The sequence below is a fragment of the Lagopus leucura genome, unplaced genomic scaffold, assembly GCF_019238085.1.
Source record: "Lagopus leucura isolate 7727_CA_CO unplaced genomic scaffold, USGS_WTPT01 Super-Scaffold_100001, whole genome shotgun sequence".
Taxonomy (NCBI): domain Eukaryota; kingdom Metazoa; phylum Chordata; class Aves; order Galliformes; family Phasianidae; genus Lagopus; species Lagopus leucura.
Window position 1 is genome coordinate 48,553,515 of NW_024962262.1, and position 22,341 is coordinate 48,575,855.

A 22,341-nucleotide genomic window follows, 5' to 3' on the forward strand; every position below is an offset into this window, starting at 1 on the left:
CAAGATGCAGAAGGGTGGCAGAGCAAGCAGAGGTGTCTGCATGAGGAATCCTCTCACCCAGCTGAGACAGTGCAAAAAGTTCCCCCACCTGAGCTGAGCTGTGCAGTTCCCCTTCCTAGACAACAAAGATCAAAAAGAGCTTTGAGGGCAGCACATCCCTGCCCTGCTGGCAGGGCATGGAGCAGCAAGGTTGTATGCATGCATCAGTGCCTATGCCTGCCCACCTTCACTGAGCTCACAGCCTGAACTTTTCTGAGTCAGCCACGTGCTTATAACTCTTCACGGAAGGCACTGGCAACCCTGTGAGTCCCTCAGCGTATCTGCTCTATCCCTAATTAATTCCAGTTCCAAAATGTAGTTTAGCTACATGTTGATGTGTCACGTTTGATCAGGGTAACATATTTACAGGCTGATGGCTCTTAGATTGCTTTTGTGTCTTCCTTTCAAGAGGCACTTCCCACTCTCTTATTATCAATTCTGACTTTGGGGAAGAGGCCAATACACCAATAGTGCTTCTGACACACGAAGTCTGCTCAGGCACAATCTCAAAAGCAGTGCAGCTCCCTGCTTTTGATACTGGAGCTGTGTGTCTTAGACCAGGCTCAGGCACCTTGCTGTGTCTGATCACCAAGGGCTTGACTTTACCTGGCTGGACCAGCAGCAAAGATGCGAACAAAACCTTCCTCCCAGGCTGTCCATTAGCAAGCAGGACCGACTCCTGCAGTCAAAGCAGCCCCTCTGGTGCAGGGTCCCAACACAACAGATACTTCCATGTTAATCTCTGTGGAGGGCACCGCCTCTTTGCCACCCCATAGTTCTAATGCAAATGGAACTACCAGAAGTTGAACAGCCAGATACAAGGTCACAACCAACCACATGCCAGGTACTGCAAGTCAGGGGCTGAGTTAGTATTAACACCAGACTGAGACGTCACTTTACAATATGGATGGTTGTTTATTTATTGTTTTATCATGACACATAAAAAAGCTATGGCTGCAATATCAAAATATGGTGTCACTTATAAAATACCAGTATTATTCATGCGGTGGTAAGATACTGTTAACATTTACAGAGATGTGTGTCATAATTCCACAGTCTTGCCAAATGTTTTGCCCCTATGACAAAACCCCGCGGCAAGCAGACAACGGATGGGATGCAGTGTCCTGTTATCAAGGTTTTGCATCTTTGATTACCGAATGGCCTGTAACAGTATCAATGATTGGTGCTAAATCTAATCCTTTTGGATATGTTAGACGGGTCCTTTACTTTTACAATATGTGTCAGAATAAAAGAGAAGCATCTGAAAAATAAAGAGACGGCATTTCCTTACAAAATGAGATGAAAAAAATAAAAAACCATACAAATGGAACATTCAAGTGTTTCTTTTTATATTTAAAGCTCTTATTTCAATATACTGTATTTAAACATTCTTAAATAATCACTCTGTACCTTTGATTTTCTGTTTCATTTTTTGGAAACAAATAGAGTAATCTCACTATAAATGTGTGCAAATAGAAAATATATAAATATACTTAAGGCCCATGTCATAAAAAGGTGGACTCGGAATTGTCACTTTTCCAATGGTCAGCTGGGGTCCCTTTCATTTTGTCCTGGAAGTTATTTGAGCTCTGTTCTTTTAAGTCTTTGAAGTCCTCCTGCAAGGAAGAGCCAAGCACACACATACCGTCTTGTGTTTCATTTTGTAAACTACTTGATGACACCTGTAAAACAGTTCCAAAGCGGCTGAACAGTGGAGTTGATGTGATCCACTTCAACAAACTGAAGTCTGTTTGGTCGACTGCCGAGCTCCATGGGAAAGTTCCTCCCATGGGAGACAACTCCATCTCTGAAGTGCTGTGAGTAACTTCACGAAATCCCACTGACCTTTCCTGGCTGTGTGCTGATGAGGGGAGACTGCTTTCCTCATAAATCAGAGCACGCTGAGGAGAGGCAGACACAATCAGATCTGTTGCACGCTCTGCCTTTTTGCGCTCTTGGAAAAGTGACTCATTTGTTGGAGATGCTGGTGAAGGCGGGTTTTGGTTGTAAGGCTTAAAACTGTCACTGGCATTCGAGACAAGGTTTGGTGAGAAGCTGTTTGCAAAGGATTGTGTCTGATGTACTGGTCCTTTTTTGACGTCCAGCTTGGTCAGAAGCTGGGTGCGAATCTCTGGAGATAGTTTACTCAGCTGGCGTCCAAGCTGAAGCTGCGTTGGGAATAGTGTTCCCTGAAGGGTTCTGTACAGAAATCTGCAAGAAGAGAACGTGCATATGAAAGGAACTGAAAGAGAGAAGGTACTCCAGTTATTATCATGAGAATATATAAAAAAATGTAAAACACAGGAAAATAAGAGATTTATGTGCCCTTCTTATGTTTGACACAAGAAAGACTACTGATGAAAACTTCTGACTGCTGTGCTAATATGTGAATAATAACAAGCAGTGTAATAAAAATGGCTTTTAGCCAGTGATCCACTTTGTGATGGCACAGGGTCTTTCATCTTTCCTGATGTGGATTCAAGGCAAAGGGTAGATCAGTCGGTAGGGAAGGCTTCTTACATCCATAAGCAGGCAGGTGAGTCCACAACATGGGCGCAATCTGGTTAAGTGCCAGATCTGGAGGTGGATCTGCATTTGGATTTGGATGGGAGCTTGATGATCCTTGGGGTCCCTTGCAACTCAAGCCATTCTATGATTCTATGCTATGATAGTTCAGAATTATGAACTATCACAATTTCTGTGTTGTACATCAGGACAGGTTGAATCCGGAAGAATCATGAAAAACCTCACAAGACAGAAAATCTCTGCATGACCAGTAGCTTCAATATACACCAGTCTACAGGACCAAACTGTTTACAATTATTCCCCTCCTGTGGTGTACAGCCAGGAACTGTGGTCTCTTCCTGTGATCAGGAGCACAGAAAAGGTTAAACGACCTGACTTGATATAATGACCCAGTGAAAAATGTTGTCTTGGTTGATAAGCCAATGAGAGAATATATTTCTTGCCCTCGTAATCGTATGTATGAAGTGCTTTCACATATGAGAAATGATACAATACCTGGGCAGCAATGCAACTACTGGTGATATAATGCAAGTGAAGTAGAATATCGGGTCTCCCATCAGCCTTTCCATAGTCCAGTAGGGATTGGATGGAGGATGGCATACTGGGCAGGAAGCATTGTAAACCAGAGCCACAAAGAAAAATAAAAGGATACTGAATATGCAAGATGACCAGTGGAGGAATGTCTAGAACAACAAAAGAAACAACAAAAGAGCAATGATTCTTTCCTTTCTGAGAAAACGATTCTAAATTAACTGCTCTTAATTTCTGAAGCTAAATCCATGTACGGCAAAGAATTTAGAGCCTTGCATTTTGAAAGATTCTTATTAGATACAAAACACTAAATGCTGTGCATAAGTCACAGTTCAAAACCTTTTTCATGTTTGCTTAAAACACTTGATAAAAATAGAATGTGCTGGGTGAATGGAATGAACATCTTGTGTTTCTGTAAAATTGCACTAAGAAAGAAATGACAGTATGCCAGCAAGTTTCCGTGGAGACTGTGGGTATCTTACCCAAGTTTTGGTTTCAATAGCCAAATGTAGTATGATGGTGAAAAGCGCTGTTGTGGTGATGGGAGTTCCCCAGGAGAAAATATCCACCTCGGAATCATAGTAAGTCTGTAAAGGAGGAGACAGAATTTAGCCCAAACTGTTACCAGTTCTCAACATGCCTGAAATAGAATGTCTTAAACCAAACACTTACAAAATAAGGGATGAAGAAGCAAACAAGGCTTTGATACATAGCATCAATCATGTTCATCCAAAACATGTGTGGTTGATACTCCTGCAGCACAAAAAAATAGAAAAGAAGGAAATCAGAGGTGCTATTTGCTGGGCTAAGTATTTTCGAGTGGCTTGTGCCACTGTCTCCAACACTTTGATGATCACCCTTGGGGATGAATTATGAAGTCTATCTGCAAGTCACTCCCTTCTGGGAGGAGAATCTTCTCCATTTTTGCTTGCTACCAGAGGGTGTAATCTGAATCTGACACTTCCAATACACACTCAGACCAGCAGACGTTTATGAAGGTGCCCAAATTTATGCACTACAGTTACACCAGGGATTTCAGGTGCTCTCTGAGTTGAAGGCATGTGAGTAAATGGGTTTTAAATCATGTACAGCATGTGCACCCGAACACGGAATGTATATTTGCAAGAGAGAAAAAAGAAAGAATGCATAGATGCTTAGAAAGGAAGATCCACAACAATGAACCGTAATGAAAATTCATGTAGGAATGTATGCTATGTTACAAATGCACATACAAAACATATGTATATATATATATATAATTTATCTGTGTGTGGGTACAAAATTGCTTGCTAAAAACAATATTTAATCTAATATTTTGATTGGGGTGGTATGAATGATCATAAAAAAGACTGAAGTATAAGGAAAAATAATTTATAAGTGGAAAAATATGTATTTATTTATTTGAGGATACAGACTCTGTCTTTAGTCACCAGGCCCATCTCAGATCTTCCCCCTTTGAAGAATATCACAGCAGCCTAAAAGCAAAAACTGAAAGATGCTTAGAAAGAATTCTGGTGTCCTTTTGTCTACTGAAGAAACATGTGAATAAGGACTGGAACAGGTGGCTCAGTGCAACTGTGGAATTTCCATTCTTGGAAATATTTAAAACTGGACTAGATAAAGCTCTGAGCAACCTCATGTAGAATTGAAGTTAGGCTAGTGTGGAGCAGGAGGCTGGGCAAGATAATTTCCAGTGGTCTTTCCAACCTCAATTATTTTGAAATTCTACAAGCATACAGCAGGTACTTTTCTGAAAGTGATCCTTCTTGAAGGAGAACTTTCGCCAGGTTTTTAAATTCCTTTTTAGGTATTCAGAGAAAACATTCACCAAATTTCAAACAAACTTAGAATAGTCCCTGTGCTTGCTGATGGGAAATGTACTGTACACTGGAGACTTCTCTCCCCAGTTTGCCAGCTGAAGACAGGCAGACATAAATACCCAACAAGCTTAAATGTGATTAAATTTCAAAGAAACATGAAAAAAAAAAAATGGAAACCAGGAGCTGGGTGAAAAAGAGAATTTGCACTAAAGTGCTAAAATTCTTTCAACTTTCCAGCACAGTGTCTAGCAGTGTGTCAACAAGGACACTGAGAGGCAAAATGGTCACCGCCTCCCTCAGAGAGCAGAGTGTCAATACTTTTAAGAAAGGTTTTTTCCTTGCAAGCAACAACTGGATGTGTATAGTTTTGCCAAGCAGAAAGATTTTCCCACATTGTAGATGTAATTATTGGAAATTTGGTTTCAGTCCCCCCTGCAATTCCTCCTGTCTTCTTTGTGCAACTTAAGCAGACAGGAACAAGGTGCTTTCAACAAAGCTTTCTGAATCTACCGTCTGCTGCTGATGGCTTCACTCAGAGTCTATCAACCTCTGTGCTTACTCTTAAAACCATCTTTGTCTTTTGTCTGTAAAGGGCTCAGGCTTGAAGTTGTGACTAAGTATGGTGAGGTACTACAAAAAATCTAACTTCAGTAGCTATTTGTGAGTATAGATCATGAGGGAAATGCTCAGCTCAGGCTGATTTGAAGTGCCCATCTTCGCACCCGATAAACATTTCAAAACATAGCTGGTCTTTTTTGTTGTTGATCATGTTTTAGATGTACTTTTGCCACCTAGATACTTTGACTCAGTTGAGCAATAGCAAGCAATAGTAACAATGATTATCCACATCTTTTTATCAGCCATGTGTCCACTTGGAGCCAAGTTGGTTTCCAATTGAAACTGAAGGCATCTAAGAAAAAAAAAATATTACAAAAAGCAGAAGCTTTTACCTCCATGTTCTGTCCGCTTTTGTAAAGCTGAGGTACAGATAGTAACACTTCAGCTGGCACATCCTTATCCAGCACACCAGTAATCAGTTGTGGAAGAGAAGAGAAAAGCAAATTAAAGAAGATGAGATACCACTGGTCAACCATGGATGAGCCGGAGAACCCACAGTAGAACTGGTACCAGAAAAGAAGGGCCACAAACATCTGAAAGAGAACCAGCAATGCCATAAATATGAGAGGAGAGACAGCATCATCATCCCATTCTGAAATCATTCTCATTCCAGTTCTGCAAGGACTTATCCATGTACCCTAAGCATGTGAGTTTTCTAGTGAAACCTAGACTTGAACTCACTGTTCCTCATGGCTGTACCACTGAACTAAGTCACAGTTTGGCAAATCTGGAATTCTTTGTGCTGCTGAGCCCTCAGGTCTTGTGAGTCAGGACTTGAATTTTCAGTTCAAGTGAAATTCTGAAATGTAACTCAGTTAACCATAAAAAACTCTCCCAGCTGCAGCTGACCTGTAGGTATTTGAGTACTGATCACACAGCACTTACATTGCTGTCATAAGAATAAGCAGTTCCATAATAACACCTTCTTCTGATTTAGAAGGCTCAGCTAGTCTTGAAAGGGTAAATGCAGAGTTTTTCCAAGACTAACATGAGACTTCCAGAAGCAAGACAGATGAAATAACAGGGTCTAACAAAGTAATTCTTAACTGTTCTGATCTTTGTGCTTTGAAATTCAGCAGATGAACAGCGCAGTGAAGACTCCTCTGCCTTACTTACTCTTCATTTGAATGAAGGAATTGATTGCATATACATCAATGAGACTGGTAGCTTGGTTCTACCTTCTTCTACAATCCCTGCAACATGAAAAATCCTAAGGATTTTAGGGCTTAGGAGAAGTGCTGATTTCACCTGTGAAGGGAGGTTTGAGGTCTAGCACAGCTTCCTAGGGAAGGAAATAAATTTCAAGGCTTACTCCTCCTAAAATCCCAATTTTAATTACTCTCTGTAAAGTGATTAACACTACAGAGAAGGCAACCTTGGCAACTGACCCTCAGGGGTTTTCCTCATTTTAACCATGAAGAAGGGAAATGACGTGACCTCTTGTTTTCTCTTTTATATTTTGTTCTCCAACGCTTTCAACTAACTGGAGTATGTTAACCCTTTTCATCTTCATGTATTTAGAGGAAAATAATAATTTATTCTGTCTGAAATTCAAATGTGTAAGAGAAATACCCACAGTCTGCTTTGGCAGTGAAAACCACTGCAAGGAGAATAAGGATGTCTTGTACAGGGAAACTGCCAGAAAATATGAGGCTTAATCCTGCTACACATAAATGTATATAGATGTGTATACAGAGAGCTGCACAGTATGTACATGTTCAGGCAATATGTGCATACTACACTGTAGTAGTTTGTTTATCAGTAGCAACATGTCTCACAATCTGTGAGCCCATACCATAAACTAATCTTCTAGAAGTTAAGCATAATCTTAAGGATCAGCTCTAGAAGTGCTTCATATATTTCAGGAAAAACGTCTTGCTTTGCCTAAAACAGGCCTGGGTTAACAGAGCTTTTGATCAGTTGGCTGGAAGATGGCAATTTCATCCACAATCGAACAGACTTTGAAATTGACTTCCGTTCCACGTCCAAAAGACAACAAAACTTCCTGAGTCTTTTCACATAATGGAATTGCAATAAATACACGGATTTAGAGACTTTTCTCTTGCTTGCTTGAAATAAACATAATCCAGCTAATCCTGGACCTAAGAAATTTTCCTCTCCAGAGCCTTGCTAAATTCCCATCCTGGAAACAGTTTGGCTTTGACAAAAATAGGGAGTCTGATGAAAATACACTCATGAGTTTTTTCATGCTATCTCTAGTTTGGGTCTCAGCAGTGCGGTTAAAGAAAGCTGTACAAATAAGTGGCACTTCAGTAACCAGTGAATCAATTTCTCCCCCCTCAAATTTTATTTTGGATTAAACAAGTGTTTGATTTAAAACACAGCATTTCCTCATTTGTGTACATTACCCACCTGAAAAACAGTGAAAACAAATTAAATTTAATGAGTTTTCAATGTAAAAATTGAGTTAGATTTTTGACAAGAAAGGTTTATTTATTTATTTTTTTTCTCCCAGATGAGTCTCTGAGGAATTTGGCCCCAAGTGGAAGAGTTCAGTGAATACAGTGCATGTCAAAAAATGTCCAGTGCTCTCTTGCAGAGGTAATGCATTAAGGAGAACAAGCAGTGCATGCTTGTGCAGGAGAAGTTTGTTTATATAAAGTCCCTTTGTGTCATGCTTGGTTATTTCCAGTCATGCTATGTTTTAGTTTATATTTTATTTGTATTTTTATTCTCTCTTCCAAGCCAAACATCTTCTTGGATAAGTCACCTGAGTTTCCAAATGGCTTTTGCAGCAATTTGGAATTTAAACTTTGAGTTAGGTTCTACGGGAAAATGGAAAGTTTCACAATACATGCAACTGGGAAAAATAACACTTGAGTGAGTAGAGACCTTTAGGAACATTTGCAGTGTAGATATCTTTCTCTCCACTGAGAACCATCCAAAATTTTCTCCTAGCAGAAAGATCAGGTGCTCCTATCTTTCATTTTTGAATAATCTTCCCTTAAGGGCAGGCACAGTGTCAGACATATTCATGTCTGTATGCTGGATATCCCACTACAGTTTAGAGACAGCAGAAACAAGAATTGCTCAGAAAACTCTGAAGGCTGCCAAGGCAGAGCCACTACAAAGGGATATTCTTCAGTTCTATGCTAACCCTGAGGCAGCAGCTTTTGAAAATGTCTTACTAAAAATGGCATGAGAAATAATACTTGTAATCAAGGGGAGTTGTACCAAAGGAAATGGAAGATTTTACAAGGGCTGAACAAAAATGTAGATATATAAACAACATCTCTGACTGCTGACTGCTGGAATGTCTTATGTGTATTATTATTATTATTATTATTATTATTATTATTATTATTTTAATATGAGATTGCTCTGAAATATATTTCCTGGAAGTGGGAGGTTTGATACTGTCAAACCAAAGGGTATCTTGGAAATGTTCAGTGCTGGGGCTAGAGTGCAGATGTCCAGCATCATCCAGGACCAAGCTGTAGTACTCACACATTTGAAAACCAGCACATATTTCATTGTTGTGTTTCAACAGGTGAACCTCCACTGACTGCAACATGATTTAAGTCTACTTGCTATTCCAGGCTCAGGCAGCAATTCAGACTTTCCAAGCCCCTTCTGTTTTTTTTTTGCATGTAGTTTCTGATCAGACCACAGACAGCATTTTATCATGCTCATGTTAGCACAAAGCTGGTTTATTAATGCTTTAGTTCTCCTATATATTCCAAGAATATTTAAAATTTTCAGCACATAATGGTCTTTTCCTGAGAAGATGACTATCTTCAGGTTGGGATCAGACAGAGATTAGCCAGACGAAGAGGAATTTGCATAAAAACTTACCACTGATTGAAAAATTGAGACTGGATGGAATTTGGAATGCAACTTTTACGAAACAGAGAGCTACATTTTTTCTTAGTAACATTTGGATAGTGAGGATGAAATCCATTCTCCCACTCATGGTTCACATATTATCCTCTGGAGTAAGCAGAGGTCTGAGAGATCTGGCTGTCTTCTTTTTCCCACTTCTTCATATCCCTGGCTCCCAGGGTGATTTGTAGGTGTTGAAAGTGAGGAGATCAATGTGCCAGCCAGCCACTCCCACACAGCTGATGGAATTCTTGCTTGTCTCGTTAGGCAGTTTTCAATCAATCACCTTTGTACTCTGAGATCAATGCAAAGACACTTGGTATGAGCCAGGCAGTCGAGCTGCTATGGCTCAGTGCCCAGGACTGGACTAACTCCTGTTTCATGCACCAGGGAGGAAACACAGACCCTTAGTCTGTTCTTCACCACGGTGTGCTTCCTTTCTAATGAATTCTTTCAGTTAGCTGGGAATAAGATAGATCAATGAAAAATCTTCCAGATCTTGGCATCTGAGACATACAGAGGTCTTGAATTATCTCAAGTCACCAGGGACATTGTACAATGATTCATAAGCAATTACAAGATGGAGTCAGGAAGAGAAAACACACCCAAGGGCTACTTGGACCAATGCTGGATGACCTTGGCATTAAAGACTCCCGTGTCTAGCCAGCTAAATTCTGTGAAACTGCTCTATAAATGAAACTTTTCTTAAGCAGTGCTTGTTATTTCTGTTACCTAATTTGCACATTCAGCAGCACACTGTAGCTGTTATGGAGTGAGTCCTGTATTTTTGCAAATGGCAGCCAGCTGTCTTTCAACTCTGCAAGTTTTTTTGCAGCTTATTTATAAGCTGTTTGAAGGCTGACCTAATGCTCACTTAGCACAGAATAAACCCTGGAAACATATGTTGCTACAAAGCTGCCAAGTTAAACACTTACTGCATTTTTGTAGAAGAAATACAGCACCATGTTGGCAAGTCGGGAATAACACCAGTGACCATGAACAAGCAAGAGCTTCTCTAAATGTCGGAACCTCGGGATTGCAAAGTCGCTTGCCATCACCGCCTGTAATGAGAGGAAAGTTGAAACCACTATTGTAAGGTGTCACATTCAACCCCAACAGTGAACATAGTCATCTTCTCAGCTTATAAAGTCACTGGAAGTTGTGGCGATGAGGAATCAAGCTCATTATAGCGCACAGGAAATGCAGCCTTGGGATTCACGTAAGAAAATCCGGTGGCTTTGCAGAACATGCCAGAAGACCTGGTCCTTGCCCAGTGGAGATGATGGTCTACACTCCAGGTTGTGACAAGCAAGAGTTGGGACAATGGCTGGCAAGTACTTGCATGAGCCTGAGGGCTCAGAGTAACACATGTGTGAACATCTCAGTTGCTGTAATGTCTTTCTCTGTAAAACCAAAGGGTTACATATGGGGCAAAATGAACTGCCAGTGAATGAAACAGAAAAGCACAATTAAGAGCTTGCATCACAGTTACTGGACTTTAAAAGACAAAGCAATAAAAATACTGGTTTCAAAGAACATTTGCAATCCTGGTTTATAAAGCGTACTCAGCAGTTCTGAGACATTCGTATTTTGAGGGATTTTTAAAATCATGTGCTAAAACTCTCTATGAGTAATCATGTTAGATGAGACTCCCCTGGGGTTGTGCAGACTGCCAAATCAAACTGACAACATGAGTCAAGTGGATGCACTTTCTCTCTACTTCTGAATGACTAAAATTCAAGGCACTGTACATCTAAATGACACCATCCGGTAAGTGATGGTTATCACAGGCATTTCATGATCTCCCATATCCTAGGATCACATTAAGATTTCATATAATACTACCTTACATTTAATTTTTAGTTTTTAATTTTGATATCAGCTACCTTTTCAGCAAAAGCGTGAGGAAAGGTGAAAATCTCCAGAGGATCAAGTCTTCCTCATACTCTCTGGAGCATTTTGACCATGTTTTCGAATGAGACATCTTTCCTTTTAATTCTTCCCTCTTCCTTCTCTTGGTAAACCATCAAAAGGAATCATTTTTCCCAAATAAGTGTGCTTTTAGAAGCTATTCAAATAAACTCTGAAACACTCTGGAATGCAATGTAATTTAAGCAACAGATTTAATATAAGCACTGGGACATTTTTCAAATGTTGACCTATCCATCCTGGGATTTCTCAGGTACTGAGATACAGTTGTCACAACCTCACACGTCAGTCTGATTTGTCTTGCAGATACGTTGCTCTTCACGATTTGAGAACAGAGCTGTGCCACATCTGCTTCCTCATCCTCTGCCCAATCTCAGCCTGTCCCAATGCTCAAGCAAAACGGTTAGCTTCTTTGCAGCTCTGTTTCTATATTACTTCACAACACACTATGAGAAATGTGTAATTTTTTAAAATTCCATTTTGATTAGAATGAGGAACATGGGAAGACAGTGTTATCCAACTGCATCTGTATGTTTATTTCACTTCAAAATATCGTCTCAATTTTCACTTTTTAATTTTTTCTTCCAGCTTTTTCAAAGGAAAAAATGATTCATGCTCCACACACTTCCATAGAATTTGGAAAGAAAATGAATCAGAGTGTATTGCTGTTTCAGACATCCAAATCCTCAGAGCCTTTTGAGTATCTGCATGCATAATATTCTGACAGCTGTTTATAGTAAAAAGGCCTGCATGGTTCTTTGGACCTTGGAGCAAAGGAAGAGATCTACTAATATTTTCCACTCCACTGAACTTTCATTTAGAAAAACACAGACAGTTTAATGGGTTAATGAACAAATAACTTTCAGACTTAAATACACCACAAAAAAAGAAAAGAAACGAGGGCATCTGAGGATTTCTCATTGTCAGTGCTCAGCTGAAAGTAGCATTGATGGCAAGAGGAATTAAAAAACGCATGCTACATATGTCTACATTAGGAGAAAAATAGATCTGAATTAATATAAAGATTTTAAGAGTTGATAAGCTGATAAGAGCTGATAAGACTCAAGGAGCCTGGGCAGACCCTTTTTGAATTGGTGGGCTTGAAGAAGACTCCACATTCTCCTCTGGGTTTCCTGTGATGGTGCAAAAGCTATGCAAAGCTCTTGTTGCTCTGTTATGTAGCAATTAATTTATTTGGTATTAGCTTAGTTCAGGGCTTCCTTTTCTCCTGCCCTCTCCATTCACCACAGTCAGATTCAGAGGGCCTATAGCTGAGATGCTATAAGTATCAGAATATTGTTGTGGTAGCTTCTTCCTGTCTAAGTTACAGCTGCTGCCAACTCTGGAGAAGCATTTTTAAAGAAATTTGAAGCCTGAAATCTTTCTCTTTGAATAGCACTCATGGACATCCACTTGCACTGGACATGACTTTGACTAAACTTCATGGATGATTAAAAGGAGAAAATAAGAGCTCTACTAGGTCAGGCTGAAGCCCATCATATTCCCTGGTATTCAGCCTTTAACAGTGGCCAAGAGACAATGCCTTTGGAAGAGTGTATGATTGGAGAAACATCTGGCTTTTCTCTAGACTACTGTCCTAGCTTCTAGATACTTTTATCCCGGAAAACACACAAATGTGCCATCTAAGTTCAAAGCCCAGTTAGATTTTTATTTCTTAAGTTTGTATTTTGAACTCAGTTAAACCACAGTACTCATGAAATTCCCTGGAATAAAAAAACTATCACCACTTCTTTGCTCCACCGTGGGGCACAGAACCACCTGCTGGTAACTAAAGGAGTATGTTTATCTGCTTAGGTCCTCAGGACAAAAACAATTCCCATCCATCCTGAAGAGCTCTTAGGTTGTGAAAATGAGGTATCTTCCTCACTCTGTGTGCCTTACTGCTATTTTTGGTGCTAGCATAGCAAGTGAGCTACATTAACATTAGGAAACAGAGGCAATAGATAATACAGTAGGTAAATAAGCTTCCTCTCTTTTGGGGATGGGAGAAGTGCCTCTTATACAGTAGCAAATGCAGTAATAACAGGCTGAAGATATCCAAAAGACTGCAAGTCCCTCTACTCTGCCATTCCCTGTGGCAGGAAATGGGGAAAAAAAACCAACACTTGGTGCTGTAGGGAGCAGTAGTTCTGCAAAGGGCCAAGATTTTCTATTTCTTCACTGTTCTGCTGTCTGGATAAGACTAAGTAAAAAGTTGTGTGGGTGTACTGGCTAAAAGATACCACTACACTATGCAAACAAACTACTTCAGCTGGATGGGCTTGTGCAGCTATTCCACAGGAGGAGTATAACCAAGCAGTGCAAGAGAGAATAACAGCAGAATAAGGTGACTCTAATTTCAAGTCTAACTAATACATTGCTGAGCTTTATTCCCTCCTTGAAACCAATATTTATTAAATGATTTCTTAAAATACATTGCTTACAGGGATCTGATAAGCTGAACTTTCCGAGAAGTTAACATGTAAGCGCAGCACAGATCTGAGAACAAATACAAGCTCAAACTCAAGCTGAAAGCATCCCTATGAAGCACAACTGGCACTCAGCGCAACTTGCAGCTTCTCCTTTATTTGTGCTGGCTATCCAAAAGGCAGGTTTGTCAAGCATATGAGAAGTGCCTACTTCAGTCTTTGCACATGCTTGTCAGTGAATGAGTAACATTACCTGCATGCCTTCTTGACCGGAGATCCCCACACCAACATCTGCAACTTGGATCATACTGACATCATTAGCACCATCACCTGAAGATGACAAGATACAGTTTTATTTATCACAAGTAGGCCAGGAAATAGCAAAGCAAATGAAAACTAGTTATTACTATGTGTTGGCTGAGTATAGAAAGGGAGTTGTGGGATTAAAAAAAAAAGCCAGCTTTGGAACCTAAGGTTCAAAGGTTGGCAAAGCTGATGAGACATTCTTTTCAGCAAAACCTAAAATATCAGCCCTGAACTGAACAAATATGAAAACACACCAAGAATGAGCTTCTTACTGCTCCTGCTTCCTTATAACTGTCTGTTTGCAGTAAGGTACGATTAAGAATGAAACATGCAGTGAAGACACCCATCTAGCAAAAAACATGGCAATACGAAAAAGTGGATGAATTCTTGACTTGGATTGCCTAGTCTGGCATCACTAATATAGCGCTGCAGGCAGATTTATCTGCATGGGTGACAGAGTCACCATCTCTTGCTCTTTTTCTAATCATCACACTGCAAGGTGACACAACTGATGTCTTTGTTACTGTTCGAAACAAACTCAGCTTAGCTTGTGTTGGTTAAAAGGGAAGATGGAACAACTAGTTTCTTAAATGAGAGCAAGAGCTTGAATTCAATGCACAGGTTCAGATTGCTTAGAAAGACTGAAAACACAAGCTACTCATTCTTCACTATTGTTTTTAATCTTTCTGGATAATTCAAGTTAACCTGTTAGATATTTTTGAGAACATATGAAAATGATGATGCCTACTGTCAGTCTGCCAGAGACATAAAATAAGCAGGAGAAAGGAATACTTGTGATAAATGTAATGTAGTGGGCATGGGGATTCTTAAAATCAGCATACATTTGCTGCTGTAGATATCACAGGTGCCTGGCAGTTATTATGTATTTTGGATTTCTCACAGGTAGGTCCAACCCATGTGTTTATGTTATGATTAACTAAGATAGGTGGATGAAAGATAAGGTGTTTTGTGATAAAAGATGTTACAATTGTGTCTTAGCCTATCACGAGTTTAGGCTCAGGTTGCACTAGAAGACACATCTTCTATCACAAAACACCTTATCTTTCATCCACCTATCTTAGTTGAGAAAAGCTGATTGATTTTTCTTATGTAAAAATCATGGAAACATGAAAGAAGCTGCCAGATTTAAACCAGGATGCATGACAAAATCTGCCCTTCACCAACTGAATGAGTAGCAGTGAAGTAGTGTAACAGCTGGCATGATGCCATCGTAAATTCATTTTCTATACAGATGGCCAATTTATGTCCTATGCTGTATTGCTTACTTGTGATGAAAAATGCAGACCCTTGAGCTTAATCATGGCTGAGTGAAACAATGAGCACATTTTTGTACTGTGTAATACAATGATCGCAAAATGGTGTTCTGCACAGTATCAGCTAACTCAGATCTTCACAGCAGTGTTTGAACATGCCAAAACCTCAAGGCATACTGTAGTATCACCAGCACCTACCTTCAGTAGGATGAAATCCTAAATGCTATTCCAAGAGTTTTGTACTAGCTTTGAATAAACGTGTTAAAGTTGTTTGAAACATTTTCAGACACAACTAGAAGGTGTGTGAGTTGTATGGCAGCTGGAAGGATCAAACTGCAAGTCAAAAACCCAAGATTCTCAGTAAACATCAAAGCAGGCTAGTTTAAAATGAGATAATTACCTATTGCCAAGGTCATTGCTTTGAGCTTGTCTCTGACTAGTTTCACTACCATGCTCTTTTGGAGTGGAGTAGAGCGACAACACAGAACTGAACGGCACCGTTTGGCTAGTGCAAGAAATTTATCTTCTAAAGTAGGTTCCAGGGCGTAAGCTAGAGTCCTTCCATCAATCACTAGGCCCAAGCTGGAAAGCACAGGGGAAGAGGGTGGATAGAGAGGGCTGAACCCAACAGTCATGTTTCCAGTAGCTTCGTCTATTGTGTCGTTTGAAAATTTAGACTCTATGCATTGCAGACACTGCTCCAGCAAGACAGCACATGTCTCCTGAAAAAAAATTCAAAGCAAACATGTTTGAGAGAAAAGAACGTATGTTCAAAAATTGGTGTTCTTTGTATATTTAGGCATAAGGAATATGGAGGTGTTATATTTGCTGCACCATAAAAGTTTTAATTTCTAATATTCTCTATTCACTCTTTTTTTTTTTTTTTTTTTTTTTTGTGGAAGACATGACAACAATGAAGACACGAAAGACTTAAAACCGAATTCCTCTTTAACATGCAGTACTGTATGCTAAACTAATTTCTTTTAGCTCCTTCTTAGAATAACAGCGTTGGAGAATGATATAATGATCAGTATCAGTACCAAGTTGAGCATGGTGATGAGCACCATGTATACGCCTACAACACTTATCAAGTAGTTATGCATTATTAAAGGCCAATTAAGGGTTATTTAAGCTGAATTTTCTGTCCTAGGCATACTCAACTAGAAGATGTTACTGAGAATATATGAACTTTTAAAATGAAATGCTACTGGTTGTACAGCAAAGAATGACAAAAAACGAAAGATCATTGAAAGTCAGTTTACCAGTTCAGTTGATATACTCAAGAAAGGGAAAATGCTGTTATCTTTTCTTCCTTTTCGAAAAGATTTGGAGCTGGATACTGCTGACCTACCTCTCCTCTGCTGATCTGAAGTCCAATTTTATCACCCCATTAAAGGACTACAGCACTATCGGTCTGGTTCCTTGCATGTTAAACCATATCAGTAAACTCTTTGTGACTGCTTGCGACAAGTTGAGCACAGGAAAGATCAGTAATTCAGAAGAATTAGAAAAGGTCTGTTAGGAAGCAAGTCATTACTGTAGATGCGGTTTTCTGGCTTTTGAGTGCTAGCACTGAAATTTAAGCATTGTTCCTATTTCCTGAGAAAAAGCCATCTGAGAAAACATGAATGAGTTATCTAGACACTACATTTCAGTGTAAAGCACACACATTTTCAATTCAATTGTTTTCTTCCTAACCAAATGTTCGATAACAGGTTGCTTTAGTGCCAATATGCAAAACGAGGGATGTTTTCACAAAGCATACCAAACGCAGGCATTTATGTTGTTATGGCATGTTGGTGGATCCCAACACACACAGTTAAATCTTCAGTAAGTTTATGACACATGACATTATAACTTAGAATATAATTCACCAAAAAGTATTCAAAGATTTGTCCTACCTGAAAATTACGGTTGAAGCAGGAAAAGGAAAAAAAAAAAAAAAAAAGAGGGAAAGGAAAAAGAAGCCATCAAACTCTTAATTGTGCAAGTTGAAAACAAAGTAAAGCTACTTCACAAGTAGACTTCAGTATAGTATTTGATCTGCTTACTGGTGATTCAGCATTCAAAGTGATGATTTCCTCATCATGATCTAGTAGCTTGCAGGCATATGCAATATTAACAGCAGTTTCTTGCTTGTCTCCAGTAAGAACCCAAATCTGCAACCCAGCTTTGCGCAAGCTTGCAATGGTTTCTGGAACACCATCCTGTAAACGGTCTTCAATACCAGTGGCACCTAAGCACACGGTAAAAGCAAATTATTCCACATTCAGTAAACACTTATGATTCACCTCAAACTGTAAGCTTGGGTTTTTCCAAAAATTACAGCCACTTTCACTGGGAAACAGCTAAACGAAACTAACAATGTATGCAGTATTCAGGCAGCTTTTAGGAGGTATCCAGAGAGAGGAGTAGAAAACAGCTGGTGTAAACATATGCATCAACAGTCAACAACAAATCCAGAGTTCCAAACTTCAAAAGCAACCTAATGCCACTCTCTCAGTAGTTCACAAAGATGATGTACCTTTGCTTATTGTTTCTCTGCTCTGTATCTTCACCCTTTCTTCTGCTTGTTGCTAGATAAGATATTATTGATTTAGTTCTAAAGGATCTTGACTGCCTTTCCTCAACTAAAAGAGGATTGGTCATTACAGATCTCTCCCTTTCAGAGGGGAATGACAGCAGAACTGCAGCTTGGTAACCACACATTATGCTTTAGACATGAACTACTTAGTGTCTTGTGGATGCTCTTTGCTCTTGTAGAAAAACACTTCTTGTAGAAAAATTGCCTGATGCGATTTAGCAAAGAATAAATCATAAATCTATAATCCATAATGTAGAAGGCAAATGTGTTTTTTTCATACTCCCAGGAATCTTCCTACTTGTTTATAACAAACGATATTTTTCCTAAGCTTTCATAAATCAATAGAAGAGAAGATTTTCAAATTGCAGTAAATACAGCTCAGGATCAAGTTCAGTGCCACCACTGAGTTTTAGAGAGGCTTCAATGTGAGGATGTAAGCCATGACAATCAGACAACTTGAAGATAACAAATACACAAATTACCTGAAACAACAGGAAAAGCAAAGCAAGCTTCTGCCATCTCTTTATTACCACCATAATTGTTAGAAGAAAAGCAATTCAGCTATAGAATCCCACTTGCAGACTGAGCACTAGTTGTAGGTGAAATGCAATGTCATGAAGACTTTTGAATTATAAAAGCTTTTATAATTCAAATAGTTCACAAGGGAAAAGACATTTCTTTTCCAGACACACTCACTTTTTTTATTCCCAGAACCTAAGAACTCTCCTATTTATCGCACAATTCAATTTCCATTTTTGTTTTTCAGAGCACAGCCAGAGCCAACAGGGACAACCATGGTGGGATCGTCCTGATTAATGTGGTCAGAATCAGTCACCTCAAGCTCCCCTTTAAGTCAGAGGAGAAAAACAGCCACTTTGAAGGCATGATTCATCTAATCCTAAAGGAGGTATCTAAGACAGATCAAATGAACTGCACTTTGTTTTTTTTCCTCTCCCTACTGGTTATATAAGGAGCCTTAGAGATCTACAGTAGACACAATAGAAGTTGGGTGAGTTGGATCTTATCTCCCAGAGACAGGCAAGTTGGCAAACAGTGAAGGCTGTTACCTCCATCAATGCTATGGCTGTCCCAGTTCCCCTGCCAGAGAAAGAAGTTGGATGCTTGGAGTAATAGTGGATACATATGTATTTTAAAATCTCAGTGCTCTCAACTGAGCAGAGAAACAGCATGACTTTGCACTTGGAATATATTTTACATACACTGATTTTAACTACACCACTTTGAAATATATGCAGTCCCCTTCCACAGTGCACACAGGCCCTAAGCGTTGAACCTGACGTGTATGCGTCTATGCCCCTCACAGAAGCAGTTTATGAGCTTTGCCTTATGAACACCTCTGGTACCCCTGGAATTGTGGAACCACCTGGCATAGGAAAGAGGCTCCAAGCTACTGAAGTACTGCAGCCAGGACTGGCCAAGTCCTTCTCCTATTTAGAGCAGCAATTCTCATTTATGACACTGTGTCACATGCATCTCTTGTTTTACCCCAGCCATTTCAATGATGATAAATGATTGCAGGAGCAAGGATAAAAAGGGTATGTTTGTTACGTTAATTATAATCCCATTCCTTTGTGGTGCTGCACATGACAATTATGACAAAGTCTAAAAGCAGCTAATTTCTGTACTGTCTGAAAAGACTGGATTTCATAGCCAAGCTTTCAGAATTTTCAGCACTTTTTAATTTTATGCCCAGCCTTCATTTCATTACCTAGCAGATGCAAATTCTTCTCTATCTGCAGTGCTGACTGAAACAGAAGTTCTTCACGATTGTCAATAGAAGATTCTGCTTCCAGATGACTTTTTAACCAACAAGCATATTCCTCTTTGCTCAGAACCTGTTCAAGAGAGGATGTGAGGATACAGTCAGTGATGCAGAGGCATTCATACTTTACTGAATAAAATGAAAAACAAAACAAAACAAATCAGAAATCAAGAACAACAAATTAAGACAGCCTTCAGTTATCTTTGTCAAGACTCTTCTTAAAAGAAAATTAAGAGCTTGCACTGACTTACTCGTTTTGCAATACACAGGGTTCGCAGCCCATCTACAGCATACAGATTAAGGTAATTCTGGGTTTTGGTTTGGATTTTCTTTTGATGTTTGCCCCGAGGGTCACCTAGATACCAATAAAAAAGAAATTAGTGACTGAAAAATAACAGCAGCTGAACAGCCTCAGAAAATAAAAGTGTGTCTATAGTACTTATGTACCACCACTTTAAAACTGATACTTTTAAAGAGCTGTTGATACCTCCTGGGAAACTTTCAAGTACAACATGCCATTTAGAAAAAAAAAAGCCCTCTCTCATAGTTCCATCTTTTCTTTCTTCCCTCTTCAAAAGTCATTCTGAATGCATGCTAGACAGACCTTTTTTTTTTACTCAAATATTTGTTTGGCCCAAAGGCTTTGAGAAATCACGATAATCTTAACAACAAACAATAATGCCAGAAAGGGAAGTATGATTCAAATAGCCTATTGGCAAATCCTTCTGTACATCTCATCATGTGTAGAGAAACTACCCTTAGTTTTTCTCACGGGTTAGTATTTCAGGACAACCAGAAACAGCACTCTGTCTTTTATGTCTGAGTATATTAAGGCGCAACTGTTACTACTGTGCACACACAACTTTGTGGCCTTAGTGGCAAGAAGTTCTCAGAACACATTTACGTTTGCACAGACCTCACAATTAGCTTCTACCTTGAACGCACAACTTCCACCTAGTTTACTCTTCCCTTAAGCCAGGTATGTCCAACCTGCGGCCCAGCACAGCCAGCAATGCAGCTGCACCCTGCCCTGCACCATCATGGCGGTGGCTCTGCTCTGCTCTGTGGAGAGGCCCAGGTGCTTAACAGTCTGACATGGAAGAGAGGATGAAGCAAAGGTGTGTCATCAAATTCCTCCATGTGAAAAGAACAGCGCCCACTGACATTCATCAACACCTACTGAATGTTTATGGAGACTAAGCAGTGGATGTGAGCACGATGAGACAGAGCTGGTGTGTGTCAGCAGTGCTAAAAGTGACAGTGGGTCAGCTCTGCTGGTGCACATTTTTATGAGTGCAGAATGCATGCTCTTGTTCATTGCCAGTGAAAATGTATAACTAATGGCGATGACTGTGTTAAAAAGTAACGATCCGTAGAAAAGAATTTGTCCTATCAAATGATGTTATCATGCTCTTTCTATCAGTTGTAGTTTCCATGAAAATAAATAGGAGGCATTACTTTTGAAGTGACCTCTGTGTATTCATCCCAAGACAATACCTGCTCACCCAATGCAGATGAGGCAAGTAAAAAAAAACAAAACTGGACATCCATGCCTTAAAATCGTGTGTAAGAACTCAGAATTGAGATGAGATTTCACTCTTTCTCTTTCATTAGCTGGAATTGGCTCAGTGTACTCAATACTGTGATTTAAAAAAGATTAATGAATATGAAACTAACACACTTTGTTCCATGTCATTACCCGAGATGAGGTCTTCAAAAGTTTATAAAATGTGATATATGTATATATAATTTTAACATCTAGGATCAAAACTGATTCATGCACACTACGCTGTTGTAGTGGCTTTCTATAACACAAACAGTAGTGTTACTACTCAGGGAAAGCGTTATAGATTTTTTAATGAAAGCACTGATGAGAATGACTGGTACCCTGAGGCAAGTTTTCTATTCCCTGATATAATCCCTTTTTTATGCCATTACCATAAGCAATTAATGCAGGTATCTAAATGAGACGTCAGGAATATCCAATTCTTTATACTTTTCAGCACACATGTTCCCAGCATAATTCATACTCAATTTGATTTTGCTTTGTGTGACTATGTACACACATACCTGTCTATCTATACACATTTATAGAGCAGTACAGAGTCTAATTAGGTATTTGGAGGCTTTGGTACAAATGTTTAGAAGAAGTGATACTGCAGGAAGTAAGGAGTTGGGTGTTTGGAACCCCAATATTCTGGTTTTGCATACTGTACTCTGTATAGCAATTTTCTCACCTTTAAAGACTATCTGATCCTCTCTAGATCTCTAAAGTTGGGAGTGCACATAACCAGATTTCCCTGAACGACTGTGATATTTCATGTATTCCTCATCCCTAAGTGGCAAATATTGTTGGGAGTATGCTAGTAGGCCTGTCCATCTATCTATTAATACTACCTGTACTATCACTACAGATTTCCTCAGGTGGACAACACAGGTAAACTGCTGTGGAAGAGCATCTCTATGAATACAACTTGCAATTGGAAAGGTCTTCCTTAAGCTCCAACACACACCACATATTCCTGCAGAAGCTATTTAAGTAGTTCACAACCAAACTCAGCTGCAACATACAGCTGAAATATACATGTACTCAACTGTGATCTAAGGGTTTTTATTTAGTTTCTTTTCTATCTGTGCATAATATGTCAGTTGTCTGTGT

General features: G+C 39.4%; 1 protein-coding gene across 1 annotated transcript in view; it reads right to left on the reverse strand.

The window, feature by feature from the left end:
- Positions 1-934: 934 nt before the first annotated feature.
- ATP10A (ATPase phospholipid transporting 10A (putative)) overlaps positions 935-22,341 on the reverse strand; it is a 109,611-nt gene continuing 88,204 nt past the window's right edge. The window contains exons 11-21 of the mRNA XM_042867938.1: positions 19,934-20,037; positions 19,629-19,755; positions 17,367-17,551; positions 15,716-16,037; positions 13,989-14,065; positions 10,313-10,438; positions 5,867-6,067; positions 3,769-3,849; positions 3,579-3,683; positions 3,061-3,248; positions 935-2,250 (exon numbers count right to left, since the gene is read on the reverse strand). Of these exons, the coding sequence (XP_042723872.1) occupies positions 1,545-2,250; positions 3,061-3,248; positions 3,579-3,683; positions 3,769-3,849; positions 5,867-6,067; positions 10,313-10,438; positions 13,989-14,065; positions 15,716-16,037; positions 17,367-17,551; positions 19,629-19,755; positions 19,934-20,037 (2,222 nt within the window). The 3' untranslated portion in view covers positions 935-1,544. The remainder of the gene's footprint in view (positions 2,251-3,060; positions 3,249-3,578; positions 3,684-3,768; positions 3,850-5,866; positions 6,068-10,312; positions 10,439-13,988; positions 14,066-15,715; positions 16,038-17,366; positions 17,552-19,628; positions 19,756-19,933; positions 20,038-22,341) is intronic.